The sequence below is a fragment of the Aythya fuligula genome, chromosome 3, assembly GCF_009819795.1.
Source record: "Aythya fuligula isolate bAytFul2 chromosome 3, bAytFul2.pri, whole genome shotgun sequence".
NCBI classification, from domain to species: domain Eukaryota; kingdom Metazoa; phylum Chordata; class Aves; order Anseriformes; family Anatidae; genus Aythya; species Aythya fuligula.
The window spans coordinates 104134306-104153832 of NC_045561.1; the positions used below are offsets into that span (position 1 = coordinate 104134306).

Consider the following 19527-nt stretch of genomic DNA (forward strand, 5'->3'; position numbering starts at 1 on the left):
GCATTTGTTACTATATTCCTATACAGATTTTTTTCTAGCTGGAACCATAACTTCTCTTATCTCCCTGTTATTCCCGATAATTATGTGGATGCTTAATTCTGTTATTTTTGGATACTTAAAATTCTGTTTAATTCAATTTTATGATGCATTTTAGCGACCAAAATACAAGTTAGTCTATGTCCTAACATAACCACACGCACAAAACTCACTGAAACACGCATCTTTAAAAAGTACGATCTGAATCTAAAACATTCGATTTGGTAAAGTCAAAGGCAGCTCAATACTAGGAATGATTTATGGCTTTAATATTATTATTTTACTCTTATATTTCTGCCTTACCTGAACCACCCATGGACTGTTGGCGAAGGCCATGATATCTCTTTCTTCCCAGAAAAAGGCTGAATCTGATCTCTTGATCATTTCAAATTTACTAAGTAGCTTCATTGCGTAAACCTTCTGTGTCATTTTATGGCGAACCTGTTGGTTGAGAAGAAGCAAACCAACTTTTTCAGTATGTCTCATAAAAATAAAATGATAATAATAAAAAAATTGAGTACCAACATAGCAAATTTCTCCTAGCTGCAAACTGTTTGTTGTGATGTGATGCCTCCAGATCTTCATATATCCAACTTACACAGTAAGAACTTGAGTACTTCTAAACCTGGAAAGAAAAACCTGACAGCTGCTCCAAAAAACATAGTAGGGAAGAAACACGGATGCCAAGCAAAGGAAGATATGCCAGAGCCTGGCCAACTGCTGCAGCTGCTGCTGCAACCCCAGAGGAAGAGTTGTGGGGCCACAGGAAGGACGTGCCTCAGGGCTGCAGACTCTGGGATGTCTGCTTTTTACTGAAGATGCACTGATGCACAAACATATGTTCTTTGTTAATATGGCTATGACCATAAAAATGAGGGCTGTCTTCAGTAGCCTGCTTAATCCAATTGAACCTGCTAAAAGATTTTCTTAGAATCCGAAATGTGCCACCTTCCCATAAAGAGCAAGACTGGTCCTAACATTTTCTGAGTGAATATGCCTACTTCAAATCACCAGAGTACTAGAAAAAAAAACAAACAACAACGACAACAACAAAAAAAAAAAACAATAAAATAATTATTTTTACAGAAGAAAAAGAAAATGCTTTTCTATGCTCCCTTTAAAAGTTTCATCACGTAAGAAGAAAAAAAGGCAACTCTGTTTACAACTTCTTATTCTGAACACAATCTCTGTTTCATTAATCTGTTACAAATTCTGCAAGCAGTCCACTTCAGATTCTTCCATCTATTATGTTTTCATGAAAACACTGTTATTTCTTTTCTTGTTTTTAAATTCATTTCAAATGGTGTGAAATTAGTAATACGGATCTTGTTAGAAAACTGAAATTAAAACTTTTATCACCAAATCTGAAAATATTTTGGAAAATTTCATCTGAATATGGACATGAAAGAAAATCCTTACGACAGACTGTAAAGTCATTATCCTGTTAGTGAAATATTTGATTTATGTTACTAATGAAACAACTACTAAAGGGTCACTGTTGTAACATTTACAAGTGTTTCTTGCAGAAATCAAGGTGAGGACTATTCATCTATGAGATGTCTGAGTCAGCAGAAATCATGAATCTTAAGTTTTGGCATATTTTATGCATTAAAAAAAAAAAAAAGAAAATTAAGTTGGCCTAATTTGTGACATCAGAACCAAATGGTAAAGCCTTTGTGGTTCATTTTAAAACCTAATGTGTAGTAAAATAAATCATATTACCCAACCTGTTAGTTTGATGCAATGTCCAAATTTAATCATGATTCCTGAAATAATGTTCAATAAGCTCTTTTCCTGTACAAATCGAACAACTTCAGGTTCATTATAACTGCAGTGCAAAGCTTCAGAGAAGCGCTTATGTGGTCTACAAACACGGGAACATCAGCCTCCTGCTCCTGAGGAGCCATAAGCTTGAGCTTGTTGCTCAAGCTAAAAGGAATGATTTGTAGAAACAGGTAAAATATTAGGTTAAAAATTAATTAAGAAAGTAAAATCTTAGAAGAAATGAAAACATGTATAGAAACTGGATTACCTATCAATTTACAGTTCTTGAAATTGGGTCTTTTTGCTTTCAAGAAACATGTACAAAAATTTTAATGTCAACACCCTGCACAGTTTAACACTGACCAACAACTTTCTGCATAACTAAGTCAAAAAACCTCCAGCCAAACCCTAAGACAGAAACACGTCACCTGCATGCTACGAACATTAACAATTAACCAGCGAGTGAACATGTCTTATAAGAAAATACTGAAAACTACCTTCCTCCCATTTTCTAATCCCTGATGGAAGTATTTACAAAGAATTGGTGGTACACCACAAACTACACTCCATAACGTGAGCTTTTGTAATCCTGCTCAAAAACAGAACAAACTCAGCAACAAGAAACCTCAAAGAAAATCTTGGTTAATTGCAGAAGCATTTTCTGTGAACCTGCATATACATCTCTGTAAGGCATTTTAGTAGTTTATGGTTCCTAAATTCATCATGTAGTTTAGTACAGCTGCCTTCATTTACAGAAACAATTATCTCCAATTACTTAGAGAAAAAGACTCCAGTAGTCAGTACACACCCCAAAGAAGGGTCATGCATAGGAGGAGCAAAAGAAACTCTTGCACCCCTCTAAAGTAATGACATTGGATTATTATTTGACTAAATTATTTCTTGAGAAAATTCAAGATAGGTTTCTTCTGGCACATCCAAAGGCTGTCTGTGTTGGCTTGCTTCGCAGGTGAACAGACCTACCAATTATATTACTTCTTATATCACGACCATGGCTGCTGAAGACAGCCTGTTTAGATGTTCGCCACTGGGCTCTTCACTCAAGAGCTATATTTGTACATACATATATTGGCTCGTATAGCAGATTGTTCGTGTATTAAACTGTCATGATGTTTCATTTTCTTCCAACTGGTTAAATGAACTGCCAAATTTAAACTGCAGCTCACCAGCGTAACACTCAAAATAGGTAGGAAAATCCCTTCATGCCATCAGCATAAAGTAACATGGCCTCATTAACTCCTAGAACACAGTAAGGAATGAGAATTTCCCTCTACTCTGCCTCGTCATTGACAGACAAAAAATCACATCAATGTAGGACTTTCAGAAAATGCACAAAATGCATCCATAATTTCTACAGCATTCACATCAGATCATAATCTGTAGGCAAATAAAACAACAGAAGTATGTAGAAGTGTGTGGACTTATAATGGTACCACCTCTTCTACTGTTAAAGAAATGAAAATCCTAGAGTGAAGTTGTGAATTTAACCCTCACGTTTTGAATATTCTAAATTACTTAATAGAGCCATAGGAAATTTCTGCAGATAGGGTCCTGAAGTTCACATCCTGATAAACTTTTGGTTAAGAGACCATGACTGCTTTATATGCGCTTCAACATCATCAGCGTTTGGGGAACAAAGCCTCATAGAGAAAGCATTTCCTGGAAAATACTAAACCAGCACCTGGTTACACATGCTATGACAACCACTGGTTTGCAACACTAAATCACACCGCGTAGACTGTCACCCAGAGCATCCTTTACCACCCCAGCACCAGAAGGATTTAGCTGTTAGTTTCTGTTCCAGCATACGACCACGTCAGTCTGCTGCGTCATTGCAGTGTTACAGTACTGTGTAATCAGACCTGGGCAAAGGAACTGAGAAGTTTTGATTTCAAATCAAGAGGATTTTTCCTAAAGTAAAAACAAAAGAGGTACTCAGGATGTGCTTTCATTAATTGCTGTTTCTGTATGAACCACAAGCAACAAATTAAGCACCATAATTTGATTTTTATGTCTGGCCTAGACACCAGTCACTTTTATTCGCGCCACTACGTATGAGAAGAGATCTGGCTGCAGACAGGGATTTCTTAGTTTTCTTCACCACTACAGACCCACTACAGACCCAGCAAAGAAGGACAGAGGACAAGAGTCGAGTTTAATACTTCTCAAGTCCTCGGAAATTGCTTTTCCACCAAAATCTCTTTACCAGACGGAATTTGTGTGTGTTGGGGGGAAATCAAGGCTTTTGTTTTTTCTTTTTTAAAATCTAGCTATAAGATACAACAGCAAAAAATGTTTTTCTTTCTTTATAATCTGCGAAGTTGATCTCTATGCTCTGCTTGTTTCACAAGAAAATGCCATTGTGAAGCAGAAAGCTTGGGGGAAGAAAAAAATTACATGAAGGCAGTCACAGCTGGTTATTCTATGCTATATGTTAACATGCTCATTTTTTGTCTTGTTATATTTAAATAGGACAAATATTTAAAAAATATTTGTTCTACATAACTTTATGCACAAATGGCAGGCACTGATAACATGACAATCATGAATTTAACTCATACTCAAGCACATTTTATTTATGGTTCTTTCTGTAGCCCCCAGTGAAACAAATTTCTATTTTGATCACAGAATGTGTTGCAAAATATTTTGATTACTGCAAATCCATCATCTGCAACTGTGGTGTTAACATTAAGAATGGAGTAGAAATAGATAAAGCTTAGCTCAATAGTTTAAACTTGTATCATGCCTTATGAGGCAAAACATCTAGGTATGTATGCCCTCATCACTAGCTAATATTAGTTCAGATCTACAGTTGTATTTATTAACCCATTGCTTTTTAGCTGTAAGACAATACAACATCATGGTTTCTACTTCTGTGTTTACATTCCAGAAAAACAATGCTCTTTCAAGTTGGCATGAAGTACAAAAGAGCTCTATAAGAACACAAAGAGATTTCCTTCCAGTACCAACCATTTTTTAGCTTTTTTATTTTGGGGCTTCAAGCACCTGCTTAAAAAATAGCAACTATTTTGGTCATATATGACCAATTTACTGTGTGTTTCAACATTACATTATAAACATTAAGCAAATGAGAACTAAAGTTTGTCTTCAGACCACTCAAACTACCTAGCTGAAGTATGTGCTCTGTCAACAATTTGTACTTTAAAATTTTACAAAGGTACGCATGATACAGTACGTTAAGAGGAAAAAAAAAAAAAAAAAAAGGTTTTCCTTCTAAGCCAGAACAAATTAAGAACATGAAAATTAAATGACAAAAAGCAAATGAAAAAAAAAAAAAAAATTTAATGATTTCAAAAACAAACAAACAAACAAACATGAAGTGCTTAGAAATGTATATAAGAAAACAATGTATTTTCATTTTTGAAGCACATTAAAAATTTAATTTTCTTGCATGCTTCCGGCAAATATGTCAGCGTGACATCCAAAAAACGCCAACAATTTCTGTTACTGGCATCTTCCCCTTTTCATCTCCTCCCAACAATAAATGGAAGAGGAACTCCAGTTGTTACAACGTGATTGTTCTTCGATTCCCACTCGAGCACATGGAAAAAGAGCATCTCAAAAGCATCTCGAGTAGATGCTCTAAGTGCAAATATACAATGAAAAAATGTCTAATGTAAGACTTTAATATGAAACAATTGACTATCACTGAAAAGACAGAATAGACCATTTTCTTACAAAGCTCTCTGCAGCAGTAGCTTCTCAAATACATGGAGTTCTGCTGATGGTTTTGTTTTTGATCTCTTGCCAGCAAAGATATAAAAGCAATACACCCATTAATTCTTTAAAGTTTTGATTGAAAATGGCATCTTTGGAAATATCCCTCTCTGTATTTCACAAATTCTTCTTGATAGAAACAGAGCACAACTGACTGAGAAAGAAATAAGGAAGAGGGAGCTACATTCCCATGTTGCCACACTTGGATGAAACTGCCTTAAAAAAAATAAAACAAAATAAATAAATAAAACTTGCTGATTCAGTGCTGTTAACTGCCCCATGGATTACATCTAATCTTGCAAATTACCCATAAGGCACAGAAGTAGTGTTAAGCTAGCCATCGTTTTCCCCTACTCCATTTTTCATTTTAACTTCAAAAGCACGTTATACAATTAGCCAGAAAGAGTATGCAAGCAAAAGCTTCACCTTATTTACATTGTATTACACCACAACATGCAATCCACTATTCAACTTATCTAATTTGTTAATTTGATAACCAACACTTGCTGTAACTATTTTGAGATGATAAATATTGACTTATAGGTAATGAAGGCTCAAAACTGCATCTGCTTAAGACAACACAACTTTGATCAAGTCACTGCTGCAAAGTAAACAAGGAATAAACATTAAATAAACAGTTGTAAAAGCTTGTATTTCCTCCATGTTTCCAACCAATTTCACCAACACTAGTATGGAATATACAAGTAATTTGTTAAACAGGTAATAGATTTATTACTATTATACATTGTGTGCCTCCTACGAGCATTGCAGATATAACAACTTGCAACATTTCTCAAGAAATCTCCAAAATACTGTGTTTTATAAAAATACCTTGTATTACCATTGATATGACTTTTCCTTCTTTTTAGTACAAAATTAGCACAGAACAGTAAAATGCCAGTTCCATGTCAAAAGCCCTAAGCAAAATAGAGTTTCTGTTACCTTCTGGTAATGAGAAAACTAGCTTTAATTGCTGCAAATTAGTTGTTCCCCTTTCCATTGACTTACTTCACATCTCTCACATCCTCTAAAAATGCTTACACAGAAAATTAGCATGGATCAGGTGATACACAGCTACCTGTTAGCTCACGGAAACTTGTTTGTGGTATTCTCAGATTCCATTAGCTGCTTACACCTATAGCATGTTTCAAAACAGACATATCAATCTGTCTCATGTGCTCAAATGTTTCTGCTGTTTATCTCACAAAATGACATGGAAATCCAGGACAAATCGAAATTAAATGCAAACTGTGCATGATATATTAAGTCAGACAGTGAAAACTTTTTTTGTTTTGTTATTTGACATAGAATTTCTTTGCAATATAAATTTTAAAAGTAATCCATCTCTGACATTAGATATTATATAGGATCGGCTATTGGGTAGAAAATGTCAAGAGAAGAGTCTTAATGGAAAGAAAATACACAAATCATATCAGTTAAATACAATGCAAAGATCAAAATTACAAGACAAAAAGAAGTTTGTTGTTGTTGCACTATTAGCTTCTTCTTTAATTGGAGGATTTCAAACATTATTACATGGTGATAACTGTGGCCAAAAAAATAAAATTGCCATGAACTGCCTGTTTCATTCTGATGACAGCATGGCAAACTGTTTCCCAAGTTTCCCTTCCAATCCATCACATTCTAAACTTAGACTGTATTGGTTTACTATCCATAGAAATGACCTCAGGATACAATGAAATTTCTGCTTTAACATTTATTCTTTGTAAGAACACATTTTTAGATATAAAGCATGCAAGACTGGGTAGGGTTTTGACTACAGCCATAAATCTGTTTAATCAATAAATCATCAATCTTACCAGCTGTACTTCTCCAAAGGCCCCTCTTCCAATCACCTTAACAACATCATAGTCTTCAGCTTTCATTTGTAAAGCTCGTATTTTTTCCACAATCTTCTCATCTAAAGCAAATTAAATAAAATGTGTTGTAATGCATGTGTTAACCAAATACAGTAATTTTCTTTAACATTTGCCATTTAGAGTCAAAATAAGACATTTGTATGCAAATGTTTAGAGCCTTATTGCTAATTCTTGAAATCTGTAGTCACCATAGAATCACCATAGAAAAGCTCTGTTGGAAAAACAACGAATGTTGTTTAGATGTAACAATTGAAATTTCTTTTGGATTTTGCCAGTTCTCATTCTACACCTCTGATAATCATAAACAAGCTTCCAGGAAGGCTCTGATAAGGACAAGAACCAGAGATGCCCATCTCGAATTTTCACACGTTTACTCCTGGCCATATGCTGTGTCACCACAATCGATGGACACTGTACGGAGAACACAGGAGTAAACCAAGTGAACCAAGTCCCTGTTACACACAAAAGCACTGCGGGTACAGCCAGCTTGTACACAACAGTCAGACGGTGAGGAATACAGCTCAGTAACCTTCAGGCACAACTTCAGGCTAGATCACACTAGGATATGATTTCAGATCAATTTGTTCATGATATTGTAATTCATTGAGTGTATTTATGTAACTGCTGGTCATCACAAAGATCCTCCTTAGTGTTCACCACTTCTGTAGTATATGCCAACACCTCTAAAAGTTAGATCTACAATATCACGTTCTAGTATTCTCTGGTACAATATTCTGCAGCTAAGTTTTTGGTTTTTTTTAAATATAAAAAAAAAAAATTGTTTGCAGTTGGGGGAATCTCAATGAAAGTCAATGAAAGGAAAGTCAATGAAATTCTGACCTTGGACAAATTCTAAAGAACTGCAAGGTCCAAGTCACTGTAATTTTGCAAATGCAGCATGCTAGTGAATGCACTCCTGGCTAAATGCATTTAAAAAAAAATAAAAAATCTATTTACAATGATAAAAGCTAATGGAAGCAATGAGTGCAATCCAAAATACTGGAGGTGATCTTTCTTAAAAGTGACAAGTCTCAATATTGCCCTCACACATACTTATAGGAAGAGCAGAACTGTGCCAAAAAGGGCTGGCTCGAGCAAGATCTCTGCCAGGAAATATCATGAGATTGCATGAAGAGCTGTGGATGCTCACATCCAGAGAGGACTAGAGGTGTATATTGTGATATCCCTGTTTACAGTCAAAGACTGTGGAATTCGATCCCAAGAAAGGAATTAAAAGGGACTTCAGACTTAATGGGGGAAACAAAGGATTAGAGATGCAGTTAATTCAGTATGACATTAAAGATGGCATTGTCAGCGGGAAGTTAATGATAACAAATACCTGGTAAATAGTTTAACCATTCCTGCATATTCCTGAAGGGCAACCTGGCAGGCTACAAGCAATCTATGAGATTCCTGACCATCGAGAGCATTTCTTTTAACCCCAGTGACCAGCAAGCCCAGTCAGGGAGACACCCTGATGTGTTACTCACAAACCAGAAAGAACTGACCAGGGATGACAAAGTTAATGGCAGCCTTGACTGAAGCAAGTGTGAGTTGGTGAAATTTAAGCTCCGGAGAAAACTGAGGAGGGCAAACAGCAGACCCTGGACTTCAGGAGAACAGACTACAGCTTGTTCAGGGGATTTACAGGCAGGATCCTGTGGGAAGCTAGAGTGGAGGGCAGAGGAGTGGGTTGATCTTTGAAGATGACGTGTTCATAGCACAAGAACAGTCTGTTCTAGTTAGCTAGAAATCAAGCAGGCATGGCAGAGAGCCACGCTAGCTGAATGGATAACCTCTGCCTCAACTCAAGCACAAAAAGCAAAGGTTTGGAACACGGAAGCTGAGCTGGGCTACCCCATACCCAGCAGCAATATCCCAGGCACATGAGGACGGAATTGGGAAAGCCAAGCTCAGCTGGAGCTGAAAACTAACCAGGGTTATGAAGGGCAATGAGCTTTTATAAAGCCATAAAACTATCAATAAATGAAAGAATGATGCAAATGTTGGCCCACTGCTCCCAGTGGCGTAGGGCTTCAGTGGCAAAGGACATGGAGAAGATCAAGGTACTCTTGTGTCTTTTTTTGGCTCAGGCTTTACTGGCCTGTTCACAGGCCTCCCAGCTCCCTGAAGCTGACAGCAGAATGTCGGGCAGCCACAGTAGAAGAAATCAGAATTAAGGACTTAATCACCTTCCCTGATAAGATGGAAGACAAAGGAAGAACAGTGTACTTGTCCTTTCCTTGACTGTAGCATGGCTTTCAACACAGCATCTCAGTGCGTCTTTGCAGTCAAACTGGGAGGACACCAACTGCAAGGAGAAATTACACGGCTAGTGGAAAACTTGCTGAAGCAGTGGTCAGAGGTTCACCTGTCCACCTGGCTGCTAATTCCAAACAAGGTGAATTAGGGATTGATACTGCCCCATATTGTTTAGTGTTTTTATTAATGGTCCAGAAGATAATATCAGTCTCCTCATTGAAGGTTCACTGATAACATGGCAAGGAGCACAGTGGAGGGCAGGGCTGCTCTTACAAGAATCACAGAACCACCAAGGTTGGAAGGGACCTTCAAGATCATCTGGTCCAACCATCTCCCTACCACCAATGTCACCCACTAAACCATGTCCCTAAGCACCACACCCAACCTTTCCTTGAACACCCCCAGGGACGGTGTACACCACCTCCCTGTGTAACTCATTCCAATGTCTAACCACTCTTTCTGAGAAGAAATTTCTCCTCATTTCCAACCTGAACCTCCCCTGGTGCAACTTGAGGCCATTCCCTCTAGTCCTATCACTAGTTACCTGTGAGCAGAGGCTGATCCCCAGCTCCCCACACCTTCCTTTCAGGCAGTTGCAGAGAGCAATAAGGTCTGCCCTGAGCCTCCTCTTCTCCAGACTAAACAACCTCAGTTCCCTCAGCCGCTCCTCACAGGACTTGTGCTCCAGGCCCTTCACCAGCTCCATAGCCCTTCTCTGGACATGCTCCAGGGCCTCAATGTCCTTGTTGTAGTGAGGGGCCCAAAGCTGAACACAGTACTCCAAGTGCAGCCCCACCAACCAGAACATAGTGTGAGAAATGGGATCTGAGAGCCCTAGTGAACAACAGGATGAATGAACATGAACGAGTATTAAGCCTTTGCACTGACTGGACACCACCAGGTTGTTCTGGTTAATACACAGCCCGTAGGTTGAGGGAAGTAGGGAAGTGATTCTTCCCCTGGTTGTTACTTGTGAGACTGCATCTGGAATGGTGTATCTAGATTTGGGCTCCTCAGTGCAATAAAAAATATTTAAACACTTCCTAGCCTACTGGAAGACCACCAAGAAAGGTTGGACCACACAATGTACACTGAGAAGATGAAAGAGCTGGAGTTATTCAGCTTGGGATGTCCAAATGGCTGGCCTAAACAGAAGCTGAGGGTTACAGAGCCCAGCTCTTCGCAGAGGTGCAGACTGAAAGAACAACAGGCAACAGATGAGTTGGCACATCAGAAATCCCACAGACTAGGAAAAAAATCCACACCAAGAAAGTGATCAGCACAGTACAGATTGTCCAAGGGAACTGCAGATTCTCCATCTTTGCAAATGTTAAAAATTTAACTGCACAAGGCCCTGAATAACCTGATGTAATGTCAAAACTGTTTTGCCTTCAAGCAGAGCTGGACCAGCTGATCTCCAAAGGTTCTTTCCAATCTGCTCCATTTTACAGTCCAATGATTCTGCGGGCTTTCAATGCTCACAGTACTGTGGCACACAAAATTCAGTGTACCAACAAGATTTATGAAAGAATCCAGAGTGTGAACAGGAAAAGAAGTTGAGAGAATGCAGAGACCATTTTCTAGAGCTTAGGCAGCAAGTATACAACAGCAACAGTGGCTCTCCCATGCAAAATTTATTATTTTGTTCATGCTGTGAGCTGATTTTGCAGTCTGAGAAGGAAATGCACTTATTCAAATGCAAATCAGAAGCTTTGGCACAAGACAGGGAGGACCAATGCAAACTTAAGGGAAGCAGCAGTAGAGAAGGAGTATCAGCAGATTTCATGTCAGAGAGAATATGCTGTTCTCTGTCTTGTTTGAGCCCACAATGTTACATGTCACAAGGGAGAGGAATCACATCAATTTTATTTCCAAATGTTTCTGAGATGTTTCAAATGTTTTGAGATGTGCGAGATGAGATGGCATGGATTTAAATGTGTAATAGTAGGGTGTAGATCTACATAGCTTCATTACTGGTCAGAAACTCACAGGAATACTTCTGCTCTCAGAATATAACAGAAACATTATGAACAATTTTAATACAGTTCCAGTGAAACCCTTTAAAAATCAGTATTGCAGTTAATACATTATATATATAATGATATATGTATTTTTATATCTATAAATATATATATTGTATATATTTTATGTGTGTAATCAAATGAGGTACCAGCTGAGGAATTACCAGTTTTATCAACCCTGTGAAGTGTTAAAGGTAGAATACTACTTACTCTTCCAAGATTTAATGATCTTTGAAAAAAAATCTACAGAGACAGATGTTGTGGGTGTTATATAGATGTCACTTATACAGATGGAGTTTCTATTTTCTCATAAAGTTTAACAGATAGGGAATAGATAATCAAAGCATGGAACTAACTTGAAGCAAAACACAGGCTGCAGGAAGGCAAGCTCAGAGAAACCCTGAAGCAATGTCATATCTGCAGCATGCTGAATCATATGATTTGGTTCATGTATCACATAACATGACCTAACTCAAGGTGCAGGAGACCTTTCCAACACTATCCTTTTACTACAGAAAAACATTTCAGAAGGTTTCATGCAGCTCAGTTTGTATGCACAGATACCAGAGATTATATCTTACACATCAATTTGCAAAAACAGGAAGTCCAGCAGAAGAAAAATATCAACTTAAAATGTAGACACTAGATGGACTGCCCAGTACCAGAATAAGATGGCACTCTGACATTTGAGTTAAAATTCCTAAAATGTGAAAATATCATCACCTATGATTCAGGTTTCTTCATTAGGAAGGACAAGGAATGCTAGATAGCAAGAGTGTTTAAAGACAGCTTTTGATTTACTACTTGAAAATAGCACTATAACCTTTAAACAAACGAAGCTTCACTTTCTGAAAGGGCAGAGTGTTTGGATCAGTCACTGACAGCTGGCAGCAAGAATGTAGCTGAAGGTTACAAGTGCTGGTGAAAATGGAATAAATACCTAACTAGAAGTACAAAACTGAGGGTGGTGAGGCTGGCGAGGCAAGCTTTTCTTCTTTAAAAAAAAAAAAAAAAAAGTGTCATATCCAAGTTATTTCCTTGAAAGTTAAAAAGAACATGTATCAGGCAGATCTGGGGTGTGCATATACGAGGAATAGAGGACTAAGAATGCAATGGAGTGAAATTTGACTATGTCTGATCTGTAAGAATAAATCACAGAGTGCTGCTATGAAGTATAGTAAGTCGAAAGTTGCTGCTGTGGGCAAAAGTCTAGCCAGAACTGAAGCTGAAGTACAGCCAGGAAGTGCTGCAATCTCACACCCTCCCTAAACAAAACAAAAAGCACAACAGAAATACTGAGGTAGGTATGCATTAAGTAAAGGTGTCTGGGGAACGCAAGCTGCTGGGCAACTTGTGGAAGGCGCAAAAACTAGGACTCAGCTTCAGACAGACTAACATCTCCTCCAGAGAAAAGAAAGACAGATACATCTTGTTTTCCACAGATAAAATGAATAGAATATACAGAAAGAGAAAGTAGCTTTCCTCACAGAGAAGACATCCCTGATCTAATGAAAGTAAGCCTGAACGTACCCAAATGGAAAAATTTTAATTTTCCATTTAATAACAATAACATATTTCACAGCTCAGAGGAGGGCCACAAAAATGATCGAAGTGCTGGAACATTTCTCCCAAGAAAACAGGCTGAGAGATTTGGGATTATTCAGCCTGGAGAAGAGAAGGCTCCAGGGAGACCTTAGCACAGCCATTTAATGCAAAAAAGGGGCTTAAAAAAAAAGAGAGAGAAAGACCAGGGCCCTTAGTGACTGGACAAGATATAAGGGTTTTAAACTAAAAGAGGGTAGATATAGGCTGAATATAAGGAACAAATGTGTTATGATGAGGGTGGTGAGATACTGGAATATGTCGCCCAGAGAAGTTGTGGATGCCCCATCACAGGAAGTGTTCAAAATCACATTGGATAAAGCAACCTGATGTAGGTGTCCCTGCCCAAGGAAGGGCAGCTGGGTTAGCTGATATGTAAAGGTCCCTTCCAACCCAAACCATTCTATGATTCTGTGTAACTTGTTTATACATGCAAGACATTCTGTCTTAAATGTTGTGGGCCTAACTCATGCTCCTCTTGGAAAACATTGATTTGATACCTCCCCATCACTACGCTTAACAGAATGACAGCATTAAAAATGAAAATGAAGCCAAACCTGCTCTGGTGGCTGCAGTGACCTGGCAAGTAGTAGTCTTAAAGAAGCCAAGAGAAAATAAAAGGGGAAATTAACTCATTAACTCAACATAAAAACTAAATTTCTAAGATTTCTCTTGGCATGCAACATTTTGCCTGTGTCACTGACACGAAGCACGGAACACAGAGTTACAATCATGATAAGCATTAATGCCATAATGAATTTCTGTTGGTAACTGTATAGCACCTTCAGTGACATAACAAAACGTAAGGGAAGGAATTAGAAATGTCAATTTTGCAAAAAGTTCATCTTGCAATAGGAATCAATGCATAGAATGTTGTTGATCAGTTTATGGAGTTAAACTGACCTTCTGGATTGTACCAGGAGTGTTGATGGAAACATTCCCTTTGCAGCTTGGTCTTCCTTAAAAACCATTCTTCGTTCCCTTCTATTCTTGACAATAGATTATCAACAATTAAATATATTTTGTCCATAAAATTGTTGCTTAATTATTTAATTTTCCTTCTCCCAGAAGTTAAAGCAGCTAACAGGCTGTGGTAGTACCTGTGTGGAAGACAACCTGAAAAAGGCATGACCCACCAAGACATGATTCAACACTTAGCAAATCTCAGATGGCAGAAAAAGAGACTTGGAAGAATTTACTCAATCTGTTGTTATAGCCTAGATGACAGGCAAGGAAAAGAAAAGGAAAGATTTATTACACCAAGACCATCCTGGAAAACTCAAGCTTCTCCTCTAAAATTAGCAAGCTAATTTTTGTTCTCAGAGGACTATGAAATTCCTCTCATTGTTTTTGGAATGAGATATTACGTTATGCTTTCCTGTCCCATGAATACTCAGAGAAAAAAAAGCAGTTTAAACAGAATCCTAACAGCAGAATAAAGCAATTTAGAAGACTGAAAAGGAGTGGTAATACTTATGTGCCCCATGTGATAAATACATGCTCTACTTTGGTTCCATGTTTTGGAAAAAATGGCAAGAAAACAGAATAATACGGCATGGTGGCTTTTACCCATTTGGGCATCTGAACTCCACCACAACTGCTCTCTCACTCACCCTCCTCAAAGAGAAAGGGGGAGAAAATAGGATGGAAAGGGCTTAAGGGCTAAAATAAGGACAAGGAGACCACTCAACAATTAGAGTTATGGACAAAACAGACTCGGCACAGGGAGATTAATATAATTTATTGCCTACCACTTTCAGACTACAACAGTGAGAAACAAAAAAGCAAACTAAAACCACCTCCCCCCCCCAACAAGCAGCATTGGGGAACAGGGAATGGGGGCTGTGGTCAGTCCCTGAAGCTTCGTCTTGGCTGCTCCTTCACAGTCACTCTCTGCCCCTGCTCCCACATGGCTCCGTACCACAGGGTCCATCCCCCAGAAGCAAACTGCTCCAGCACGGGTCCCCCACGGGCTGCAGCTCCCCCCAGACCCCCTGCTCCTGCGTGGGCTCTCCATGGGCCTCAGCCTCCTCCAGGCCACATCCACCTGCTCCACCAGGGGCTCCTCCACGGGCTGCAGCATGGAGATCTGCTCCATGTGGGACCCATGGGCTGCAGGGGGACAGCCTGCTCCACTAGGGGCCTCTCCACAGGCCACAGGGGAACTGCTGCTGCGTGCCTGGAGCACCTCCTGCCCTCCTTCTGCACTGACCTTTGGGGCTGCGGGGCTGCTTTGCTCTCATTTCTCACTCCTCTCCCAGCTGCTGCTGTGCAACAGGTTATATTTTTTGTTGCTATTATTATTATTATTATTATTATTATTATTATTATTATTATTATTTCTTAAATCTTTCAATCTGCTCTCCCAGAGGCCCACTCACCATTACCCACTGGCTCAGATGTGGCCAGCAGCAGGTCCCTTTTGGAGCTGGCTCTGATCTGACATGGGGCAGCTGCTGGGCTCTGCTCACAGAGGCTGCCCCTGCAGCCCCCCTGCTTCCAAATCTTTGCCACATGAACCCCATACATAAGGGAAAGCAGGTGATAAAAAAGTTTCTTGCTATCATACACATGAAGAGGCTTCTTCTGCAAAATGGTAACAGAAGCAGAATATACCAAACTCTTACAGTACAAGCAATTAATAAATTTTAACTCTGTGAAATGAGCTAACACTTGAATTTCAGCTTGAAAATACGTGTTGAGCTGAGTATCAATTAATGTCTCATCTGAGACGTAAACATTTCAAATTAAAATAAGCCACCAATAAAACATTAAATCTTCTACTAATGACTTGCAGTAAATTTGAATTAGGATATATTCAAATCCCTGGGAATATAGTAAAAAATAAATGCCCTTCTCAAAGCAGTATTGTGAAAGAACTGATTAAATTGACTAAAATTGTCATGATTATTGCACCATTTTGCACAAATTTTAAAGATTCATATGATGTGGATAAAAATACTTCCTTTACTTTGCATTATAGAGTGTTTAACTCACAAAATGGCCATGACACCTCTCTGCAGCTGCCTCAGGCCGCCCTTCTGCCTGTAGGAGGGATGCAGGCTCCAGATTCCCCGAACAGACCACTCAGCAGAGGTCTGTCAGAACCTTTTGACAATAAAACTCATCCAGGCATTTGCTACAGCTCTTCAGATGTTGAGAAAAATGAGAAGAGACAAGAACTCGTTGTTCCCTAACCTAAGAGAAGAACTTACTGTTCCATAAAATTTAATACTACTCCCAACTCCTCTTCCAACACCACAACAGCAAGAGGCTTCAGCAAGCATGGGTATACTCTTCCCTTCAACTGATACTTAGAATGGTTTCCAAAAAGACTTAAAATATTGGTTCAACTTGAAATTGCATAAAACAGTAAGGACAGTAAGAATCTGATTTTCTTTGTTTTTTTTTTTTTTTTTTTTTTTCCTGTACCTGATCAGATCCTTTTATGCTGGTACATGTAATGGAGAAGTGATATGAAAATCTGAAACTGGTCTTTTTTTTTTTTTTTGCCTGACTTGTTCTAACAGAAATAAACCAACAAAACTACCAACCCACCATCTGCATTAATTCGGATCAGTTCCCCAGCCTGGTTCAAACAAACCACACACACCTGAATTGGACAAGACTGAAACAAATCGCAGGTTTCTGATTCTTTCAGTTGCAATGCCAATGCATTACCAGCTTCAAAGGTCTAGAAAATTCTCACTTCAAAACACTTTTTTAAAAAGGTGTAAGTCACAGAAGATATGCAGCACTACTTTTCTTTCTTTCCCAGGCAGTACCAAAACACAAGTTACATCGGTAAATTCTTTAAAGAGATGAATGACTTCACAACGTGTGAACCAAAATAGTCACCTCTTACACATTTTTGGTTTCTTCTCCCCCTCACCCTCCAAAGTACAACAGATAAGGATAAAGTGGAAACTCTTTATTAACTACTGTGAATTTAAAGACTTGTCTAACTGTAAGTGACAGATTTTTAAAGACACATCTGAGGTCTGAGGTCTCTTTATCTATTATTCATCTATTTCAACCAAAAACTGTCAGTTGACTTCAAAAACAAAAGCAGTAATAAAACTGTGAACCACAGAAGATGATTGTGTTTCTGCCACTGCTGGTAGCATGGCTGCCACATCAGATACTGAGTAATATTTAACACAGCAACAAGAGAGAAGCTGAGATAGAAGAAGGAGCAGCAGTCTTCAGAAAAGGGAACAGACAGCAAGAATATTCAGGGAATATTCACTTACAATACACAGTTGCAGGTAACAAAATTACCTAAAATCCTGTTCCTGACCTTTTTTCTTTTAAAAATATCTACTTGCATTCATTTTAACTTAGGACTATGAAAAATCCCAAGGTATGCCTCCACTTCTAACTTGCCGCTTCTTATTTATTCTGTATTCAAGCTATAGAGCTCTGCAAAACTTCACAGAGAAGCACTGAACTCCAAACATGAGAACTCACTACAAAGGACTACGCCAGCAACCACTTATTTGAGAGGCATGGAAATTCAAAGAAGTCCTAGAGCAATGGAGAGCAGCCTCATAATTCTTACTGGAAATGAATCAAGAGGAGTGGCTGATAGACTGCATTCACAGTAACCTTGACACATGCAAATTTTTTTAGTGTAAACAACAAAGAGTTATCCCAAAAAGCCTTACTCACTGCAACATGTATTTTAAATCAAATAACCCACTATTTGTACAATATTTTGTTTATGTACATACATACATGGCTGAAAAACATTTTAAAAAGATAAAGTACAGTTACTCTTAAAATCAAAATAAAGTTAACTCTTACTGTAACAGTCTTACATTTTCACATGCTCAATAAATGTTTAGATCCTGTCTACAATTAATTTGCACAGAATCAAGCATTTACACGAAGGTCCAAAAATGCACCCATAGATTTTAAGATACAATAATTAAGTTTTAAAATCAACAGAAGACGCCTGGTTAAATAAGACTTTATATACAGTGTTTACATTTTGCATAATTCTTACTTGCATAATTTATAATAACTGGGATATGTTTTGCAAATTACTTCACAGCACATAATCAAAATAAATATTTAACACAGAAGGATTTTTCTAACTGTAGTTGTAAAAATTACACTCTACAGTCAGTATTTTCCAATACATTTTCACCAATATAACAACTCCTTAAAATGAAACATCTCTGTAACAAGTGGTCCTTCAAAGCTTTCTTTAACATCTTTCTTAATAAAGTCAGAGGTACAATAATTAGTAAAAAAAAAAATCAGCAATGCATTTGTGACCACTCAGTTTCTACAACTACAATCACAACAATGTCGTCGTTAAAAGGCCGCTTGCAACTTACATCTATTTAGGAAATTATCAATATTCTTGTTCTTCCTCAGCGCTGGGTAATCCAGATCAAGGACCAAAGAATTCAAGCCATCCTGAAAAGAAATAAAAATATGTTAACTGAGTACTAAAATAATAATTACTACACCACTTTTCTTAAGAGATACTGCACTGAGACTGGTTGTATGTTATTTAAACATGTGTTATATTCCTAGCAGGAAAATAAAACAAGCTCTCAAGTGTGCTTATACACCACTCACCCCAAAGCAGCACACAAAACACAATGACAGGTTCCAGACTGGTCTAGAAACAGTGCAGATACACTACCACTAATTAGCGGCACTGGGACTTAAACTGAAGGAGTAGTTTTAATCTTAACCAGTAAGCAATCCTAATGCTTAAAGACGGATTTAATTACCCACACTATTATTTTGATCACGTTGTCTCTACCTTCTTATTCTGGCTGTTCAAAATCTGACAGCATATTTTTGCTCTTGGAAGGAAGGCATGAAGGTTCACCACATAATTCAAGCTCACAAAACGATACTGCTTAATTTTGAGGTGAGTCAAAAAAAGAAAGCAGAAGCCTGTGAACCATTCTGCTAATCAATGCTTTCATCAGCTATCAACGCTGCCATCTCCACACCCGAGACCTCTCAGAACAGCAAAGAACAACATCACCAAAGTCTGACCTAAAAATAGTCTTTTAAACGCCTGCTCCAAGGCTTAAACTCAATTCCACCTTTCAGCAACCTAGAAGAATTTCACAGATTATGCTCCATAACACACAGCCTTTTCCAGTAACACAAAGACAAATAAAAATAAAAATTAGTTTCAGCCACTAGGAGCCAGAGACTGCATTCATACTCAGCAT

General features: G+C 38.2%; 1 protein-coding gene across 2 annotated transcripts in view; it reads right to left on the reverse strand.

Annotated features, from left to right (window-relative positions):
• Positions 1 to 19527, reverse strand: part of ROCK2 (Rho associated coiled-coil containing protein kinase 2) — a 101498-nt gene that overhangs the window by 40465 nt on the left and 41506 nt on the right. For both annotated transcript variants that reach the window (XM_032184216.1, XM_032184217.1), the window contains exons 2-4: positions 18667 to 18748; positions 7377 to 7477; positions 340 to 477 (exon numbers count right to left, since the gene is read on the reverse strand). In XM_032184216.1, coding sequence (XP_032040107.1) covers positions 340 to 477; positions 7377 to 7477; positions 18667 to 18748 — 321 coding nt within the window. The remainder of the gene's footprint in view (positions 1 to 339; positions 478 to 7376; positions 7478 to 18666; positions 18749 to 19527) is intronic.